General features: G+C 37.3%; 1 protein-coding gene across 3 annotated transcripts in view; it reads left to right on the forward strand.

Moving 5' to 3' along the window:
- Positions 1-22450, forward strand: part of Tao (Serine/threonine-protein kinase Tao) — a 549291-nt gene that overhangs the window by 52781 nt on the left and 474060 nt on the right. For all 3 annotated transcript variants that reach the window (XM_067158891.2, XM_067158894.2, XM_067158892.2), the window contains exon 3: positions 13035-13323. In XM_067158891.2, coding sequence (XP_067014992.1) covers positions 13035-13323 — 289 coding nt within the window. The remainder of the gene's footprint in view (positions 1-13034; positions 13324-22450) is intronic.

The raw sequence follows: 22450 nt of genomic DNA on the forward strand, positions 1-22450 counted from the left end.
TCTATTCTAATGTACCAAGAAAAGAAACTGTAAATATTATCAAAGAAAACCTCGCAAAACACAGCAACCTCAGCAAACTTGAATTAGAAGACTTCATAACAATCCTAAATTTTGTGCTAAAAAACTACTATTTCATTTTTAATGGTAAAATTTACCACCAGGATGGCCTAGCTATGGGAGATCCCTTATCAGGCATCTTAGCTGACATCTATTTGGATTCTTTAGAACATCATAATAACTAAATAACTAATAATAACTAATAACTAAATATAATAACTAAAATAAAAGGCCTTAGCATGTGGCTTCGGTATGTAGATGACACATTCGTAATAATCAATAAAGATCTCGATATTAGTACCGGTATTTTAAATTATTTCTGTTTTCCAAGAACTCAGCAGGAGCACAATTACTCATTCAATTATACTGAATTGTGTTGTATATATCTATATATACGTACTTAACTTCCCGCAACCGAGGCAAATACTGGATCTTCAGGATATTCTCCATTCTACTTTGGCGTTCGAGACCACAGCGCATGACCTTGAGTATGCCGCGCTGATAACCGGGAGCTGGCAGTTTGCTTCTATAAATCTATTAATCTATTCGTCTTTGACTTCAACATATTTATGGATCTTCATATGTTGTTTGATAGTGCTGTGACTTTGTACCTGACGGTGTGTAAAAACTGACCCATTTGACCGTTCTCCACTGTTCATAAACATTGTGAGACTTTACCTGTCATTGCGTGTGCCGTACTACCATTCATAATTTTACGTACTGTTTTCTTTTAAGTGACTCACAGTTTCTACCCCCATCATCATTTTATATTTCATCTTATACCGATCCAGAGTTCACTTAATCTTTTTCTTTTTCATATGCATTGTTTTTCATTTTATGTTTTGAACGGCTGACGATGACCTGGACTAGGGTCGAAACCGGTCCCATTTCTAATTACTATTAAATAAGAATGTAATCACTACATTTCATTCTCTTATGTATTGAATAGGTTGAACCTCTTTTTCAATTATTCAATTTTAACGTTAATACTTTCAGTACGGAACAATGAAATTTTTATCTTTAAATGTCTTTATGTACACACGTCACGAGAAAACGGCTGTAGAGAATTTAATGAAAATCGATATGTGAAGTCGGGGGATGAGCCACTATAATCTAGGCTATAAATATTTTTATTCATGCTGTGTGAAATGGTAGTTTAGGGGAAGGCCTAAAATTCAATTATCAAATATTTATATTATTAATGGTCCTATTGATTAATACTACATAACTAAAGTTACATATAATTAAATTTCCGATCATTTATGTCTCATACATTTTTACCGTATCTGCTATGATAACACAGATATTCATGATCTTGATTTTTGTTGCTAAGTCCATATCAACGCCGAGCCACGCGAAAATAGGTGAACAGAATTTAATGAAAGTCGGTATATAGAGTCGGGGAAGAAGAAACTATCGTCTAAGCTATAAATAATTTTACTGACTCTGGATGAAATTGTAGTTTAGGGGTAGGCGCCTAAAATTTAATTTATAAATACCTATGTTATTGGTCCTATAGAAAAGTACTACATAACAAAAGTTATAGAGAATACAATTTCCGATCATTTATGTTTTATTCAGTTTTACCTTACCGACTATGATAAGAGTAGTATTTCAGAGTCGGAAGAAAACTAAATGTAAAGGCCTACATTATCGAAAGTGCATAACATTGATCAACAATAACACTACATTGACCATTGTTTGTTGTGATGTTCTTTGAATATTACGGTGCCATCAACTCTGATAGATGGAGTATAACAGCCTGACTGAATATTGGCGGCAAATAACTGGGGAGTTAGAAAACATTTTTCTTTAGCATGCCATTCCTCTGGTTCATACATTGTCTGATACTGCTGGTACGTAACACACTGGTTCATCGTAGTATTCCAGCTGTTCGATCCCTACTCTGCTGGGCTGTTTTGAATGAGCAGTGTGCACATTTGGCAGAGGCTCACTTAGTAATAGTAGTATGACCTGGTCTAGAATTACAGTTTAGGCCTATTCCAAATTATAGCACCAATAATTCAAAATTCAGCCCTGAAAAGAGCTGTTTCTTAAGAAAAGCATCTTCCTCTTCACTTTTATTAAATTCTACATTCATTTTATTCCAGTTTAGCAGTGAAGAGGTGTTTTCTCCTCTGGCTTGAAGGAAAAATTTGCCTCCAAGTCAGATTTTCCTGCCACCAGTGTAGTGAAATGAGATTTTCCCACTCATCGGGTACTCCTAGGAAACAGATTAGTAAAAGGGCATAGATTTGCCCTGGGACTCTCCACTATTTGACCATCCCCCGCCGAAAAAGACGACATATTCACGGATCACGGCTGTCTGTTGCTTGGTCATTCCAGCTCTGGAACTTTGGACTATTAGATCGGCACCATAGTACTGTTTGTTAAGTGGGAGAATGCGTGGTGTTTCATTTGATCGAGTATTTCATACTGCTTTTAATTGTGCCATTCCTACTGACGTCATTGTAATGACCTATGTTCATTTCACTTGGGAAAACCACTAATACAGTCTTTCTGAGGATGTACAAAAGCAGATGGAGAGTGAGTGTCTGCCATTCGAATGAAAATTCCCCAACCTGAGTGTGACTGATGGTAGGCAAGCGGGCTTACCATCACAATGAAAATTCCCTAACCCAGTCTTCATATGAGAAAAGACATTTGGTGACTTCCCCGTCGCCTTTCTAGGGTAACGTTAAGAGCTATGCAATATAATACAACCTTGCTGACAAGGCGTACACAACCTAACCTAGAATTCTGTATACAATGTAGAATTCCGTAGCGAAGCACAGGTACATCAGCTAGTCTCTTATATTGGTCAAACAGGCCGGAGTTTTGAAACTAGGTACTTAAAACACTATAATGCCAATAAGCTCAACAAATTGTCAGCTATGAGCTCCCATATGAAAGAAACAGGACATCACTTCACAACGATGGAACAAGACCTCACAATTATTAAGAGTAGACAAAGGAAATTTGATGAATGAACTTGAAACCATCTATATATTTTTGGACCAAGGCCCTACTACAACAAAAATCTAAACCTCAATGATTTAATTGAAGTCAAAAATCCATTATACGAAAGTTTACCCAAATTATTACAAACACTAAATTTAAAACAAAATTACATTCTTAAAAATCTTAAATTAACATCTAGCACCTCCACTACTTTTAAGTAACACAGGTCCCTTCATGTCTGCCCCCACAAATCTCCCGCAACTAAACAAGACTCCCTCCCTGTTCGACCACGCAAATCTCTCGCAACCAACAACACATAAACTTAACGCCCCGCCTACCCCCTCCCCTCCACCACACCCTCCTCCACCAATCTCGCATTGATACAATACTAGAAGCGAGTGTCAGTCAAGGAGATAAATGAACATACACATAACGTTGTCTTCTTCAGCTAACCTTTCCATAACTGATTTACATCTTTACAGACGAAAGGGTAAGTGTTTATACATTCTCCATTTTTTCTTTTTAAACCCACCTTCTCTTCAAAAATACTTTTCCTAAGCATTCACTCTCCTCTTGTTACAGGCTTTACACCAAAAAGCTCTAATCAATGTCAATATACCTTCGGCTTTTGCTCCTTCAAGCCAGATAAATAAGACTATAGACAGCCGAATATCTTTCCTTGCTCCTACAACTACTTAAAGAAGGCTGTTGTCTTATATTAATATACAAAATTAACATCTTTAACAGTCTATCAGATTTACTTTTTTCTTATCCTCTACTAGGAGTATTCAAGGAAACACATTTCTACTTCATTATAACGATTGAGCTGTTTATCGCTCCACCCTCAACAGGTTTTGGGCGCACTGACTCAGCGCTCCGGAGAGTGTAATGTTGTGAACTTGTGATATGCAGCTTGATACTACGGTTTTAACCAAGGACATTCTAATAACTTTGTTAGACAAACACCTACATTGATATCCTCTTTTTACAATTTGTAAGAACAAACAGGATCCTGATTATTCACCTTACAGGTTTGAGTTTGGGGATGATGATGCCTTTAAAATGTGCGAAATATGTCCCTTGTAACTTTTTATGGCAAGTTTTAATTCTTAATTTACTAGATCTCTTGGTATTGAATAGGTGATTATTAAAATAACACTTGTAACATACTTTGTATTTATGTACATTTCAATACAGACCTAACATGAGAATTATAACGTGTAATAGTTAACATGTACCCTAGTATACATACCAATTCTCTTATCTATCATCAAAAAGAATTTACACGCCAATAATCAACCCAGCAATCTAGAAGTTCTCAACTTCATGAACATTCTAAGCTTGCTAATCAATATCAATTACTTCAAGTTAAATAATGTTATTTACAAGCAGAATGGTCTAGCAATGGGGTCACCGGCCTTGGGGATTCTGTCTCAAGTATTATTACAAGGAAACACATTATACGAAAGTTTACCCAAATTATTACAAACACTAAATTTAAAACAAAATTACATTCTTAAAAATCTTAAATTAACATCTAGCACCTCCACTACTTTTAAGTAACACAGGGATTCTGGCCGAGATTTATCTCGATTTCTTGGAAAACACTGTTATAGATAACAATCTAAAGCTTAATAATATACAGCTCTGGGCCAGGTATGTGGACGGTACATTTGTAATCATTAACGAACGTTCCACAAATGCACAGTCTACCCTTGACAATCTTAACAGTTTAGACCGAGATATCAAATTCTCTGTAGAATCGGAGACTAATAATCGTATTAATTTTTTTTTTTTCAATTACTAGATCGCTTTCCTCTTTCACATATAACATCTACAGAAAACCAACTCGAATGGCTAATATCATAAGGTATGACTCTTCTCATCCTCAGCTCACAAAACTGCTACTTAGAACAGCCTGGTAGACCGTGCATTAAGAATACCCTTGTCAAAAAAAGAACTTAAACAAGGAACTCGAAATTCAGGAGGCTCGGAGTGACGAAGCGGAACAGTACAGTAGGCGTAATTGTCTCATTCTGCATGGAGTGAGTGAGACGCCTAATGAGGATATCTATGGAAAGGTCGTTGAAACTTTCCGTGATAACCTAAAAATCGAACTGTCCATGGACTCCATCGATCGCTGTCATCGACTGGGACGCCAGCGTAGATCGACTGCGGACGTAGTGAATGAGGGTAATCGTCCTATCATAATAAAATTCCTCCGCTACCACCAGCGGGATCAAGTGTGGCGCGCTAAGCGATAGCTGAAAGGCTCCAAACTACTTATAACTGAATCCCTCACTAGGCTGAGAAAGGACATCTTGAATAAGGCACAAGACACTTTTGGACTACGCAACACATACAGCCAAGATGGAAGGATAATCATTCACGTATCCGGCAAGAAATTCCAAGTGAACTCACTTGCGGAATTACAATCACTAATCAGGCAATATAGTGAAAGCAACATATGAACAATGTGCATTCTGTGTAGTTTATTTTTAATTTAGTGCATAGTTGTGAATGTGTGTGTTTGTGTGAATCAGCTGGCCACTGTATATACGAGGAAATTAAGGTAAGCCGCATGTTTTATATTCCGTTAGCATGCTTGAGTTGAGAAGTGCTATTGAAAGTCCCCCTTCTTGCTCCCTCCCTCACCCCTCAGCATTCCTCTGTAGGACAGATCCCCAACACTCTCCCTCCACAGCCCTTTCACCGGAACATACGTCTGGAAGAACACGACCTGCCACTGACCGTTCCTTAACACTTTCTACTTCCTATTCTACCCATACCATTTTAGAGAAGGAACTGATGTCATTTAATCGTGCCCTGTTGTGTGTGTATGTCAACAGCCAATCCATCGTTGCTCACCTCGACGAACTGAAGATGATATTTGAAGACAGTCCAATTCATATCGCTGCTGTAAGCGAGAGTTGGCTCCGTAGTTCGATTCCCGCAAGCATGGTTGACATATCGGGCTATGATATTAACAGACGTGATCGGACGAACAGACGAGGTGGTGGGGTCGCCCTATATTGTAAATCAATGCTCAAGAGCAAAGTTGTTCACAGGTCTACTCTTGCTGTAAAAACGGTTTCTGAATATATGTTTGTAGAGGTGCTTGTCAATTCTGTAAAAGTACTTGTAGGTGTAGTATATAGGCCTCCTGACGCAGTGCGAGACTTCCATGACTTAGAAGACAGCTTACTGAGACTGCTACCATCATACGAGGACGTGATACTTTTTGGAGACTTTAACACCAATTTATTAACTCTGAACAACGACGCCTCACGACTACAAAGTATTTTTAAATCCTGTGACATGACTATATTACCCCTTAAACCCACCCACCACGTCCATACTTCCACTATTTCCGCTGATACATTCATAGACCTAGTAATAACAACTAACCCTCAAAAAATCCTTCACCACGGTCAAGTATCTGTTCATGACATATCTAAACATGACCTCATATACTTAGCATACTCTCTTCGCGTGCCGAAGTACCGACCAAAATATGTAACGTTTAGAGACTTTAAAAGGATGAATTTAATACAACTGAGACAAGATGCACAACTCTGCCCCTGGTATGACATAATGATGAAGAGTGACATTGACGAGAAAGTGGAAATATTTAATTCCCATTTACATGAATTGTACAACAAACATGCACCAAAACGTTCTGTGAGAGTAACTCGTCCACCCTGCCCTCGGCTGACTGCTGATGAAAGAACGAGACGCACTACACCGACGCTATAAGCAGACTCAACTAGCTGACGTACATGAGCAGTACAGTGTTCTTTGAAACCGAATTAAGCTTGTAATTCGTAATAAGAAATTTAATTATTTCCAGCATTTAAACAAAAACATTAACACTGGTTCCACATGGCGTCAACTTCGGTCACTGGGTATTGGCAAACCCCTTGCAAAGCATACTGATCCTGAGGTGTCCCTTGACGAGTTAAATACATGTTTCTCCACGGAACGTCTCACTCCTGACACAACGACAGTACAAAACGCCATTGACAATATATTAAGGCAACAATCCCCAGACCGTCCTGTATTTGAATTTGATACCGTTACAGAACACGAAGTAAGAATCGAAGTTAATTCAATAAAATCTCACGCAACAGGAGCTGATGAAATTCCCATTTCATTTGTGACTTACATAATCGACATAATACTGCCCATTTTTACGCATTTACTTAATACCTGTCTTACTTCAGGCAAAATCCCATTTAAATGGAAAGATGCACTCAATGTCCCTGTCCCAAAAATCTCTCCTGCAAGCAATACATCTGACTACCGACCTGTCTGCATCCTCACAGCACTTTCTAAGGTTCTGGAGAAGATAATGCATAAACAAATTGTTAAATACTTGGAAAAAACATTCTGTACTTGATCCCTTACAGTCTGGTTTTAAGAAAGGACACAGTACTGCAACTACACTAATCAAAATCACGGGTGACATTAGATGGGCTATGGACGAATGAAAACTGACTATACTTATCCTTCTAGACTTTAGCAGTGCGTTTGACACTGTAAATATAGACATATTGTTAGCTAAGTTACAAAAACTTCACATGGCTCATCCTGCTATTCAGCTCTTGGACTCATACCTCAAAAACAGACGACAACGAGTTGTATCAAACAGAATGGAGGACTAAGCTATCTGGCATTCCCCAAGGGCCTATTCTTGGACCTCTTTTATTCTTAATCTATATTAATGACATTTCTTCTCATCTGAACGACTGCAACTATCATCTTTATGCCGACGATCTTCAGATATACTCACACTTTAAGGTCCCCGACATTGACAAAGCAATCCACCATATGAACTCGACTTTAAATTCAATTAGCTCGTATGCTAAAGAGAACTGCCTATTAATTAACCCGAAGAAAACGAAAGCAATCATAATAGGACAATCTAGACTTTTAAATACGCTAAACATCATACAACAGCCTAACCTCATGCTCTGTGGTGAAACTATACCTTTTCAGAAGTCTGTAAAAAACCTACTATACCTTTTCAGAAGTCTGTAAAAAACCTAGGCGTTGTCATGAATGACACATTAAACTGGAATGACCATATAATAAGTGTTTGCAGAAAAGTATATGCATCTCTTCACCCCCTAAAAATGAAACAATCCATTCTTCCACACAGCATGAAAATAAAATTTATTCAAACTCTCATTTTTCCAATAATTTATTACTGTGATGTCGTATTAACCGAAGAAACTGCAGAACAAACTATGAAAGTTCAAAGGGCAATGAACTCTTGCATACAATTTATATTTTCTTTGAACTTCAGGACACATTTCCCCTTATTATGAGAAGCTATCCTGGCTGAAAATTGATCAACTAAGGAATTTACATACTGCGACACTAATTTTTCGACTTCTGAACGAATCTACACCTGAATACCTATCCTCACATTTTAACTTCCTCTCATCTTTCCATGGACATAATCGACTTCTACCCTTATGATACCGGTTAATCATTCATCTGTATACAGCCACTCTTTCCAAGTGTCTGGGGCAAGGCTATGGAACACACTCCCAGTCAGTATACGTAATAGCACTTCAATAGTCTCATTTAAACGGTCTTGTCGAGATTTCCTCTTAAATATGTGACCAGCTTGTATGAATGTTAGTGTGTATGATTGCAAGTGTGATTTAGAACTATTGTTAGGTGATGTAGATGTAGATAGGCTAGATGATATTAATCATTAAAAATAACAATTATAATCTGTTATAATATTACTCCATAAATTTAGGTAGCTCCTAGGGTCTGCTAATGTTATTTTACCAAAGTATGTGAATATGTACTGTACGTAGTGGTCAAGTGTAAGAGAGGGCCATGAGCCCTAACTTCGCCACATACAAAGGCATAGAATGAATAATAAATAAATTAATAAAAACAGTGGATTCAATGAAGCCTTTATTGAGAGAATTATCAACAAGTTCAGACATCGCCCTAACACTACCCTACTGAGAAATAAGTCTAAAGCGGATGTTCTTTTAAACTTTCACTTTTACTAATGAAATTTACAATATCACTAACGTTTAAAAAAAATATAATATGAAGATATCCTACAGAACTGGTGACAGAAGCACCAATAGTCTTCACAACTCTACCTCGGTAAACAAGAGTAATGTTTTTCACAATTCTGGAGTATATAGATTCCGCTGTCAAGACTGCAGCAGATCGTATCTGGGACGAACAGGGCAAAATTTCAGGATTAGATATGCAGAACATGTCAACGCGGTCAGATATAATACGTTTTCAGCAATAGGCCAGCACACGAAAGATTTTGAACATAATGTTACTGACATCGAACAAGATTTTACAGTACTACAAGTTCTCAACAAAGGTCCTTTGCTACACATCACTGAGAGTTGTTACATTCTCCTAGACCAGTATTTCAATTCAGGTTTAAACTCAATGATATTTCTGAAAAACCAAAAATATTATTTGATTTTCTGATTGCATTTTTTAGGATTAGAAAAATTTCCAATAGCAAATCAGTTTTTCAAAACATACACAATACATTTTCACACCATGCTCATTCACCGCATTACCCCACCTAAATTCCCTCCTCCTTCCTTCTCCTCCCCTGTCCCTACTCCCATTCCCTCCTATCACCTCCCCTGATTCTCATCCTTCCCCTCCCCCTTCTACCCTAACACACAGCACGTACTGGTCTCGGTATCTTACGACACTTGGTGTCTTTCCTAACACGTCTACACACTCCGCCAGAGGTGAGTCTCATATTCACTTAAACTTCTAAGTGGAATTCCTTCTTTTTTCCATTTTTGTAACTTCCTCTTTTTCTTCTATTTTACTTCAGGTCCCATTTGAACTAAAAATATCACCTAGTACCCTGGGGCAAAATATGGTGTCCTTTTTGCCTAACTCTTACAGGCTACAGTAAAATTAAAACTCGTAGAAGAAGGTTTCATCGAGGCCAACTTCAGCCAAAGTTCGTCAAACTGAAGTTTTTTCATTTAGAGAAGACATTTTTCTTACCTGCAAAAATTGACAGAAGTCATCTCACACTTTACGTAAAGTAGAACTTGGAATCTCTAAGTTCTTTTAGGCTTAAAAGTGGTACATTGTGTTTTTAAGAAGGAACACAATATATATTTTTAAACTGGAATATACTCAGTATTTTGAAAATGAACTTTGAAATTGGACTTAAGTTCCTTAAAATTGTAACTTTTACCTGACAATTCAAGACTTGGTGAAATTTCTTTTAAGATTATTTTCACTCATTATTATATAAGGCCTTACTTACTTTAAATTTCAAGGCACGTAACCTTTCAATACAGCCATTTGGTCTTATTATTTGTTTTCGTATGTTTCGTCTAGAAAACATGTGCTTGTTCTTCGAACATTGGCACAATCTCTTTTTGTACACTGAACTTTGGCGATGCAAATGTGAACCAAGAACATCAAGTTACTATCAGGACTAAGCAGTGATTTAATGAAAGGTGTCAATTTTGTTAATATTAAACTAGTGTTGTAAGAAATGATTTCAGATCACACTTAATCATTCACAAGATTTTTATATTTTCATGTGTACTGTGCATTGCTATTTTATTTTAAATATGTCAATGTCAGTTTTTGAAAGTTTTCTGGTTGAAGATGACGCGGAATAAGCGTTGAAACCGGTCCCAGCAAATAATTAAATGTTGTAATTAATATTATAGCATTGTTTTGTATTGAATAGGTGCGCCAATTATTTTGTTCCTATCCCATCACTATAGTTGTCGTTATTACTATATTTAGAAATACTTGAAGTTGGAACTTATCATAATTGAGTCCTCCCAACAGTGAGTGGTTCCTCACTCCTTTCTAATCTAGCATAGACTGGCATGAGTCCAGTTTATGTGACGCTCCTGAACTGTACTCTTAGGTTTTATTATTCCTCCCATCACTATAGCTGTTATTGTTATTATTGTATTTTAATTGTTTTAAAAATTATGTACAGGTTCTTTGATGAGCATTTAGTGGGCTGTTTGTATGTATGTATGTTGGGTATTCAGCCCGGAGGCTGGTTTGATCCTCCACAGCTCCACCAACAGCTGTCGTAGATAGCTGAAGAGGCGTACTAGGGGAATGAGAATTGAGGTAGTTTCCCGTTGCTTTCCTCACTGAGTCAGAAGTTGCTGTTACATATCATTCTGCCAACCCTATTGAAATGCATGCACCAACTGACCCTATGAGTGATATTTTCATACCATTCATAACAGGGACTGGCTGCATAAGGAATGGCATTACCTCAGTCACTTTCATATTGTCAAAGCCAAGGATAAGACTGAAACAGATCAATGAAAGTAACATATTAATTCTAGCCCATACCAGAAGACATAGTGCACTGTAAACACTACATCTCGCCAGCAAATGCAAATGGCCTGGTTTACTAGTAATTTTCCATCATGTCATTTTCCATTGATGTCAGTGCCTCTTTTGGAACTACTCATATTATTATTATTATTTAGAACTGACAACTGTCAAATATTCCACATGTTCGAATTTCTTCTTGTAATTTCCTCATTTCTTCAACAGATGACATGACTGTCTACTTTTTGTCATTCCCAATGTCCACAGCAGCTGTGAGTTCAGTTTCATTCATATTTACAACCTCTTTGGGCGCAATTTCACAGAAATAAATGAGTGCAGTTTTCCGACGATCTGTTTGTGCGCCATTTCTGTAGTGTTTGTAAACAAACTCTCTGCTTTGCTATTCTGTGTGATTTTGTTCTGTAATTTTCCATTTGGTGTGACTTATTTACTTCTCATTATTTACATTCTTTGTTCTTAGTACATTGTGTGTCTAAATATGGCATCTTCACTTCGTTATGGAAAATGGGTAATGAAGTAGTGCAAAATTTCTTGGAAGATGGAAGGTTACAGAGAATGAACGGATAGGTTAAGAGTTAGATTTGGAATGCTCATCAACTATTTGTTTGCATCAAATATCGGAAAGTGATGATGAACCTCCCATAAAGCAATGTGGTTTATGATCATGCCTTCAAATGATTGCATGCCAATACAGTTTTCCTAATATTTTGAAGGATATGCCTCTCAAAGTGATGAAACTTTTGCTAGTGCATTGCAGTTGTATTATTGACAATCAGTATATATCAGGCTGTTTGTGACATGTTTCAGTTTTGTGTACATACGACGAAAATTTTATTATTTTGAATTTAGGAATTACTTTTTGAACAGACTGTACATTTTTTAGTGAAAACAATTATGCAATTTTGTGTCACCAGGGCATTCCTCGATGTATTAACTTTACGTCTAAAACTTTGAAGATTTATTGCTTATTTTGTGGATGTTTTGTATTTTATTTAGTCAAGTAAAAGCTGCCAAATATGGCTGCCACCACAAGATTAGCTGCCTCTGTGGATCAGTGGCAGAGTGTCGGCCTCCGGATCCCAAGATAGCGGGTTCAAACCCGGCAGAGGTAGTCGGATTTTTGAAGGGCGGAAAAAAGTCCATTCGACACTCCATGTCGTACGATGTCGGCATGTAAAAGATCTCTGGTGACACATTTGGTGTTTACCCGACAAAATTCATTAAATCTCAGCCATAGACGCCCAAGAGAGTTTCGGTTTACTTGGTCTGCCATCTAGTGGGGGCCTAGAGTTAAACGGAACGTCGAAATTGACGAGCAGACAGCCAGATGGCGTCAAATTGAAATGTCTGCACACGGTAGCTGAGGCCATACGATTATTATTATTACCACAAGATTTAACATTGCCAGTTCTAGGGTTAATGAAATCATTCTGTTTTTAATTTTCTTCTTTTCCAGGTATAATTGTGTTATCAAATGTTTTCTTTCTCGGGTAGTTTCAAAATTTATTTATTGATAAATTAGTTTCAACAGACTGAAGAACCTAACAGGGAAATTCACTGAGTTGGTTTCAAATATCACATACAAAGTGTAACTCGTGGAATTTATTTTCTCTTAGATTTCTTTAATGTGTTAATTTATTCTTTTGTGACAGACCCGGCAGTCTGAAGGACCCTGAAATTGCAGAATTATTTGACAAGGATGACCCCGAGAAAATCTTTGAAGACTTGCGAGAAATCGGTCATGGCAGTTTTGGTGCCGTGTACTACGCCCGGTGCCTGCTCACGAAGGAGATTGTGGCCATTAAGAAGATGTCGTACGTTGGCAAACAGAGCCTGGAAAAGTGGCAGGATATCATAAAAGAGATAAAGTTCCTGAGACAACTCAACCATCCGAACACGATAGAGTACAAGGGCTGCTTTCTACGTGACCATACGGCCTGGGTAAGTCTATAAGGTAATTTGTAGCCCGTGCAGAAATTCATTGTTTAAACAAATTGTGCTTGAAAGCCTTTATTGTGAATATAGTATTTTAAATTCCAGCTAGAAAGTAAATAAAGTGTGAAAAACCTAATAAATAAAATTCCAAAATCAAAATATAAATTCATGTTAATGTATTGTGCAGAATTCAGTATATACAAATATATAGTACAACCCCAATTTTGCGTGACCTCAATTTAGTGTAAACCCACATGTAACGGAAGAAATTTCAAGTCCTACGAATTATTCCATAAAGTTTTATATTCTATTTAACATAATTCACATTAGGACAGAACCCGCGTTTGGCTTAAGGAGACGTTACAGTTCTCAAGGACAGTAGAACCTTGATAATTCGAAATCGGTTTATTCAAAATCCCACGTAATTCGAAGAAGCTCTCGTTCCAGGAAACATGAGATACAGTTTTGCATGTTATTTAAATTGTTTAATTCGAAATGCGGATAATTCGTAATTCGAAGTACAGTGTCGGCCCCATTACCGAAATTCAGACTTTTTATTCGAAACTGCCTTTACATTTTAAAACAATAGTATGTTACAGAGTAATTTCAACTCGAAATTTATCCGCGTCATAATAGAACACGTGTTCCGGAACGTGGAGGGTTAGCTTTCTGCACTTACTCACTTCGGTGGCTCTACAGTGCGCTTCATGATTGCCAAGTTGAATGAAATCGGAATTTTTTGTATTCTACCTTTTAAGGAACGCCGTAATATCACGCAACAGGCAATGTGTGGGAAAACAGAATGCGCGAACACTAGCAATGCCGACAGTTGACGAAAAAGCGTGGCTCATATAATAAATTCGTAGGCACCGAACAATACTGTCATTGCCGATGAAACTGCATTGCTTTATTTTAATGCGAGCCCAAACGGTCTTATGATTTTAAAGGAGAAAGTGCCAGCCGGAGAATCGTACAAGTGTAAGGGATGGGGGTCATTGTAGTGCGTTGCAATTGCAGTGCGCGTGGAAGCGAGAAACTTTATCCCCTCGTCATAGAAAAGTTCGATAAGCTACAATGTTTTAAGGGCATCGGGCACTTTCCATCTAAAAATGCAAACAGTACAGATATCCAAAAAATAATGCATTTGCACATGGGAACCAGCATAATTTATCCTCGTCTTTGAATTGTGTGATTTTTTTCTTTCATTGCGTGAGGTTATGTTCGTCAGTGATTTATCCAAGTGCATTATTTGAACATTGTAAATGCACCTTGTTGGATACATTTCGGAAATAGTTTTTCCATGGCATTGGAAAGGTTTAAACTGTGAATCGAGGTGATTGCAAGTATTAATGGGTTGTAGAATACTTTGTGACGCGGCAAGTGTTAACATTTTTGAAGTACGAGAGAAGTGCCATGACAAGGATAGAGTCATAGGAAAGTTTGATTTTAAGGGCATCGGGTCCTTTCTTTGTAAATACAAGGCATCTAAAATGCATACAGTGTAGTACTCCAATGAATAACGCACTTGCACAAGGGAGCCAGCATAGATTTCTCCTCGTCTTTGAATCTTTTTTTTTTTTTTTTCTTTCTTTCGTTGCGTGAGGTTATATTTGCCAGTGATATATGCAAGTGCATTATTTGAATACTGTAAATGCACCTTTTTGGATACATTTTGGAAATAGTTCTTTTTTCATGGAATTTGAAAGGTATAAACTGTGAATCAAGGTTAACTGCATGCAGTAACGGGCCTTAGAATATTTCATAACGCGGCAAGTGTTGGTACTTCTGAATTGCGAATTAGCGGTTAATTCGAAATCACGTTATTCGAAGTCCGATTTTTAATTCCCAACGACTTCGAATTAACGAGGTTTTACTGTATTTATTTGTGATTATGGGACATTAAGAGCCTGTGAAAGAGATGTCGTAGGCTTGATAAGGATGATGCAAGTCAGAAGAGGAATTTGGAGCGTGGGCGCTTTGATGTCAGGCTCGCATACACATCTAAACTGGCCGTTATAGTACAGTAGAAGGTAACCTTGTTGTAATGATAATATTGTTATGCCCTTCGGAAGTTACTGTATTAATCTGTGCAGTATCTTTTGGTTACAATGAGAACCCTTTCATTGATTCATCCGTTGTTACGAACAAATTTGGGTGCAATAGGTTTTCTGTTATCAGTATTCATACATTACTCCGGCATGTGTATTGAATGCGATCTATCATCTTCCTTATCGATTCCTTGGTATATGGATGATAGGAAAACTTAAAACGGTCCACCTTTTCAATACAAAAATGTTATAGTTTATTTATAACATGTATTTGCACTTGGAACTAGTTTCAACGCTGTTTTGCGTCATCATCAGCCAAAATGTGGGAAATAGGCCAGCATGTAGGCATTTATATTACACAAGGCGTTAGATTAAACAATACACATCTTACAAGGAGATAAAAACAGGGACAAATATAGAAACAAATGAATCATTGAGAAAGCAAAAGTTATACATATTAAAAATAACCTTAACCACACATCTTGCAGTGCGAAAGTGTTCTTCTTGAATGATTCCTGAATATAAAACACACGCGCACACATTTCTGAAGAGCCAGCAGGCAGGACAAAGTAAAGTGAAACCTTAAGAGTTCTTCTGAGAAGAGTTCATCATTTTTTCTATGTTCCGACTAACTAATGAAGTCTCCCTTGAGTTCCTGATAAACATACACAGCAGGAAATTCTCCTTCATTCTCAACAATAGCTATAAATACCAACGGTAAATTTCATTTTAAATATTGTGCAGAGACGTGAAAACATGATCTTGAACATGATATAACTCCTTCATTTAACCCCATTTTTTACACAAGGTGTTACATTAAACAATACACATCTTACGAGGAGATAAAAACAGGGACGAATGTAGAAACAAATGCAACGTTGAGAAAGCAAAAGTTATACATATTAAAAATAAGCTTAACCACACAACTTGCAGTGCGAAAATATTTGCCTTGGTATATGAAGGAGAAAGCTCTTAGACATTCAAACGCACAAACGTGGTGTCGACGTCAATACATCACAACTCCAACTAGTGTCAACAAACATTCGAAGCTACAAATTCTCTTTGATTCGGGGAACATGTTTTTGCAATAAGTGCACTGACAGCAGTTAATTCCTTAGAAATAAGGGCTTAAGTAAATGATTGCCTAATCTGCAGGCATATAACGAGAACCCCGCTATAACGTCGGATTTTGTCTGTGCCTTCAAAATTCCTATATTAAGTTGTGTATTATCCTTCGGTTACCTCCATTACCGACGCATCGGTTATTATGCGCGATTAAGCGTGCACGATTTCTTCTGTTACAGATATTTATGCACCCAGCCATTATTGTAATTGTAATAATGTGTCCGATAGCAGTTGTTAACTCGTTAAAAATAAAGACTGAAGTAAATGATCGCTTAATTTTATGCTAAATACTGTAATTAAGTAAGAATGGCATACACATCAAGATATGGCAGAGTGCATAATTGAATTCAGAGGTTAGTTGATATTTTCTTGCATCTGGTTAAATTTTGGAAAGGCTGTTCCCATGTAAATTTGTAGCGAAAAGGTTATCACTTTTCCGCTGTGTATCTATGTATGTTGGGTATTCCGCCTGAAGGCTGGTTTGATCCTCCACAGTTCCACCAACAGCTGTCATAGATAGCCTAGGCATCGCTGTAGAGGCGTACTAGGGAAATGAGGAGCGAGGTCGTTTCCTGTTGCTTTCCTCCTTATCCACTGGCGCTTGATATGTTTTCATGGTACACATGCAGTTAAGTTAGGTTAGGTGGTGCTGTTTGATTTAAAAAAACTCGAGTGTTTGCCAAAAAATGCCACCTACGCTATCATTTTCTTGCTATGTGCACTTGCGAGCTCTCTTGTTGACATTCAGAGGTGATTTAAAGATAAAAATTTAAAGATAAAAATTTCATTTTTCCGTATTGAAAGTATTAACGTTAAAAATTAAATAATTGAAAGAGGTTCAACCTATTCAATACATAGGAAAGAAATGTAGTGATTACATTTTATTTAATAGTAAAAATAAATGGGACCGGTTTCGACCTTAGTCCAGGTCATCGTCAGCCGTAAAAACATGTAAAACAATGCATATGAAAAAGAAAAAGATTAATTAAACTCTGGATCGGTATAAGATGAAACAATACGTAATATTAAGAATGGTAGTATGGCACACGTAATGATAGGCGAAGATTCACAATGTTTATGAATATTGGAAAACAGTCAAAAGGGTCAGTTTCCACACTCTGTCAGGCACAAAGTCACAACACTATCAAATAATATATGAAGATCATAAATAATTTGAAGTCGCAGACGAATAGATTTGTAGAAGCAAACCGCCAGCTCCCGGTGATCAGTGCGGCACATTCAAGGTCATGCGCTGCGGTCTCGAACGCCAAAGTAGAATGGAGAATATCCTGAAGGTCCACAATTTGTCTCGGTTGCGGGAAGTTAAGTACGTGTATATAGAAATATACAACGCAAATCAGTATAATTGAATGAGTATTTGTGCTCCTGCTAAGTTCTTGGAAAACAGTCGATGTTGGAGTCAATTGGAAATACCCGTTGACTGTTGTTCTCTAAAAGAAAATTAGAGGATAACACGTTTTTGTAATAAATGCTTAAATGACTTAGCCGATTGCAGTTATTAACTTGTTAGATATAAAAGCTTTTTATGTTAGGTACTGAAATTAAGTAAGAATGTGATACACTTCAAGATATGGCAGAGTACATCACTGATTTCAGAGAATAGTTTATATTTTCTCGCGTCTAGTTAAATTTTCGAAAAGATATTCCCACTGTTGATAAACTTAACCATGATAGGTTAAAATGAATGTTAGTTCCGTATTGACTAGTTTGAATGTAGTACAGAAATATTTATAATACAGTGAAACCTCGATTATCCATTCCCAGAAACTATGTTTTCCCGGAATATGCGTTCAAATCACGTGGTCCCGCGAGCATCGTAATTAAATCACGTTGTAAAAATCCTGCATTATCTGTTCCTCGAATAAACGATTTCCCAGATCAACCGTCCAGAAATTCCAATCTCATCAATGCTAAATCCTCGATCAATAGTTTTTTAATAAACTGTATCTCACGAAAGGATGGCTACGGCATATGTATGGATCTTGGCATTTACGCCCCGTCAATGCGATAATTAGAGCAAGTACTGTATCAGTACTGGAAAAGCGATCGGTGGTGAACTTGCCTAACGGACCATCTCAGGATCGCATTCGGGTGGTATTGTTTAGAGAATCTCGGAAAATCGTAGAGCAGAGTGTGGCCACAACAATTGTAAGGAGACTCGGCGCATTTTGACAGCTCTGCTTGAAGACTGAACGAGTTTCGTCAAATGTTCGCACTAATAAGACGTCCACATTATGTCCATGGTTAGATGTTTATATTTTTAAAATTTTTTCGATCGTACTACCGAGCAGGCAGGAATCGAAACTGCTCCTTAACACAAATTTAGTATTTTAATGTTATCGAACGTGATTATGTTAGCGACACCAGAACAAATGTTGCACGTTACATTAAAAAAGAAAGCCATGGTAGGTCTTGGGATTGCTTATTACTGTTTAGGTCCTAATGTAAGACTGGGAATTTTATGTTTTCGTGTTAAAATACCAATAACCGCAGTCGTTTTATTTGCGCACGTTACATTAAATGGTTTGTATCATTTCCAACTCATACCGTAGTGACGTGCAGCGAGCGTGCTTTCCAGATGACTTCAAGGTCACGAATAACCGTAATTTCTGAAGTTTTGATGATATTTCTTTTTATCTTTCCAATTTGATTGGATTAGTGACGGGCAGAATTGAATATAATGAATTCGAAAACTTTTCAGAATCGATACTTACATTCGAAACCATGTTTTCGAGTTCAACATAACCTTTAAAAGTCGATGTAGGCCTAATTTACGCGGTAACGGTACAAGATTTCCAGAAACTGCCTACGAACAGTATACCGGAGACCAAATTACAATGAAAGATTAAGAAAAGAAGGGATTTCGCCATCATGTTGGGCACTTTTGGTATCTAATGTGCTTTATTTTATTAGATGAGAGAATTAAAAACTATTTGTGGTCGATTGTCGTTTGTCTTCGCGTTATTAGATTTTTCAAAGAGTTTGGCTAATCAAAGTTGCTGAACTGAAAGAAGTTTTCAAGGGAAACTGACGAAGATTCCCCTGTAAAATTGAATATAAAGTATCAACATTTTGAACTCGCGTACCGGTAATTAATGCGGTTTCGCGGTCTAACATGCCTGCCTCTCATCCAGAGGGCCCGGGTTCGATTCCGACCAGGTCAGGCAGATTTACCTGGTTATAAGTCTGGTTCCAGGTCCACTCAGCCTTCATGATTACCTTTAATTGAGGAGATATCTGATGGTGACATGGCGACCTCGATCTAGAGAGCCAGGAATATCGGCCGAGAGTATTCGTCACACTGACCATGCGTCACCTCATAATCTGCAGGCCTTCGGGCTGAGCAGCGGTCGCTTGGCAGGCAACGTCCCATTGGGCTGTAGTTTGGTTTGGTTTAGGAGTTTTTGTAAGATGTTTAGCCAAATTGTTGATGGTTTTAATTCATTCCCGGATTTTCCGTTTTCCCGTGTTGTACATTTTATTTTCATGGTCCCTCGAAAAACGGAGAATCGAGGTTCCACTGTAGTTATTTTTGAATCAGCCTTGTCAATTCACTTATTAATGAAGGAAAATTATTTAGTAAACCAAACATGTTTCAGGAAAACAACCATTCCCTTCATCAGTGGTCAGATCAAAGAATAAAACAATGTTAACACAATCTTTTGTTTTTACAAGTCAAAGAAGTATTGTCCTAATACACCATATCAATGAGTTGTTTTTTTTTTCCCTTGATCTTTATATAGTATTCTCATTCAATTCAACAACATTTTATGTATTAATCATTTTTATAATATTTCATATGTTTACTTCACTCATCGATATGGTGTATTATTACACAATACTTGTTTGACTTGTAAAAACAAAAGATTGTGTTAATGTTGTTTTATTCTTTGATCTGACCACTGATGAAGGGAATGGTTGAATTCCTGAAACATGTTTGGTTTAATAAATCATTTTCCTTCATTAATAAGTGTATTGACAAGGCTGATTCAAATATAACTATTTTAAATATTTCTGTACTACATTTAAGATATTCCCATGTAAATTTGTAGCAAGGAGGTTATCATTTCTCTACGTCCACTTGAAATGTATTTTCATGATACGTATACGGTTAGGTTAGGTGACGTTGTTTGAAAAAAAAAACTGAAACATTTGTTACAGAGGCCTCTGGAGTGATTCTATAATTTTTTTCAGAATGAAATTAAACATCCATTTTCACGTATCGGATTTTGAAAAATAACAAACGAGTAAATCGTAGTGTAGATATCGTCCCTGCTCTGGCAAACTAGCGAAACTGACAAACTAAGGAATCTGTAGTTCTGAAGTTCTGGTCTAGATTTTGTTATTTATATATTGTCTACCCTCTGACAAAGTCTCACATCTGCAGCTCATTCTGTATGCCTAACACATGAAACCAATAATTAAATATAAAAATTGATTTGACATGAGTAATCACAACTTCTTTCAGCTCTCCTAACCTTTTGACAATTTTCAGATTCGTTAGTTTGCCAGAGCAGGGACGATATCGTCCACAAAAACATAAGTTTTGAACAAACTGATTACTGTTTCATTTTAATGTGTATAGGGTTTTTCCCAGCTTTTTACGAAAACTCTGATATAATGGCAACCTGCTATAGAGAGTACATTTTTCGCCGTTGTGAATTCTCGCTATAATGGACTTCTCTTGTATTACTAATATCTTATGTAGCGAGCCCATATCTTCGACTTGATCCCGCCATTTATTACTCCACCAGGGAATTGTTACCGCTAGACATGGAGCGGGGCTGTTGTGTATACATTACGTCAGCTCGCCACGGTATGGCTGCCGCGGATGGGAGAGGGGCAAGAGGGGGAACGCATGTACAGCCATACAGTGAGAACAGTACCACTAACCTGCTTGAAGTTACATTGTACTAGACGATGAAGGTCCTGCACACAAAGGATAGATACCAGATTCTTCACCAGCCCTGTCGGTCTCACTATTCTCACTGTTGTCCGTACCAGGTTCACTTGCAGTACCAGTATCCATATCACTTTGTTCAGTGTTGTCACGACACTTATTTTCATCATCACTTTCGTCACTGTTAAGGCCAACATTTATGATGATATTTTCTATGGCTTCCTCCATTAACCCATCCCTGTACCAATAACTTTCCTTAATTGTTCGTACTTTTTCCCAAGCTTTTGCCCAGTCCTGTTGAGTGATTTCATGTAAAGAAGTGTTGGTCAGTTCCTTTAGGGTTTTTAAGCTAATAGCAGAGACATTTTTAGCAGCAATCTTTTGTTTTAACAAATTCTAAATACGTTCAATCGGATTAAGGTCACAATGGTATGGAGGGAGCCTTAAGACCCCTTTTGTTCTAACATTGTATCCACTCTATATGCCGGTTTTGGCTTATTACGTGTTATAAGTTTCAAAAGTTCATTTCATCTCAAAGTGGGATTACAATATATGTTATGCTGAGTAAGCCAGACTACCATTTCAGCCTTACGAGATGCATTAGTGGGGGCTTTATTGACTTGCGCAGTATGATAGGACGTATTATCGTTAACAACTATGCTCTCGGTTGGAATATTTGGAATAAGTTTATCTTCTACCCATTTCTGATACTTGCAGCTATTCATATCATCATGGTAATATTGTGATTTGGATTTTGAGTCTTAAATTAAATCTGCTCCCTCTGTGAAACCCATTTTCCCTCCCGTGTGGACAACAAATAGCTCTTTGTCCTGGACTGTGATTCATTATAACCCCTGCGACGTCTTCATGTTGCCAACACTTGTTTTACAGTGTAGTGTGTATGAATCCACATTTCATCCGTGTACACTACTTTTTTATTTGGACCCTTCACGTTATTTCTTATAGCTCGTAAGTAGTCCGCACGTCTAGCAACAATGTCTGACCTTTCCGCGAGGATAGTTCGTTTATTTTTACACTT

Source organism: Anabrus simplex, chromosome X (genome assembly GCF_040414725.1).
Source record: "Anabrus simplex isolate iqAnaSimp1 chromosome X, ASM4041472v1, whole genome shotgun sequence".
Classification (NCBI taxonomy): domain Eukaryota; kingdom Metazoa; phylum Arthropoda; class Insecta; order Orthoptera; family Tettigoniidae; genus Anabrus; species Anabrus simplex.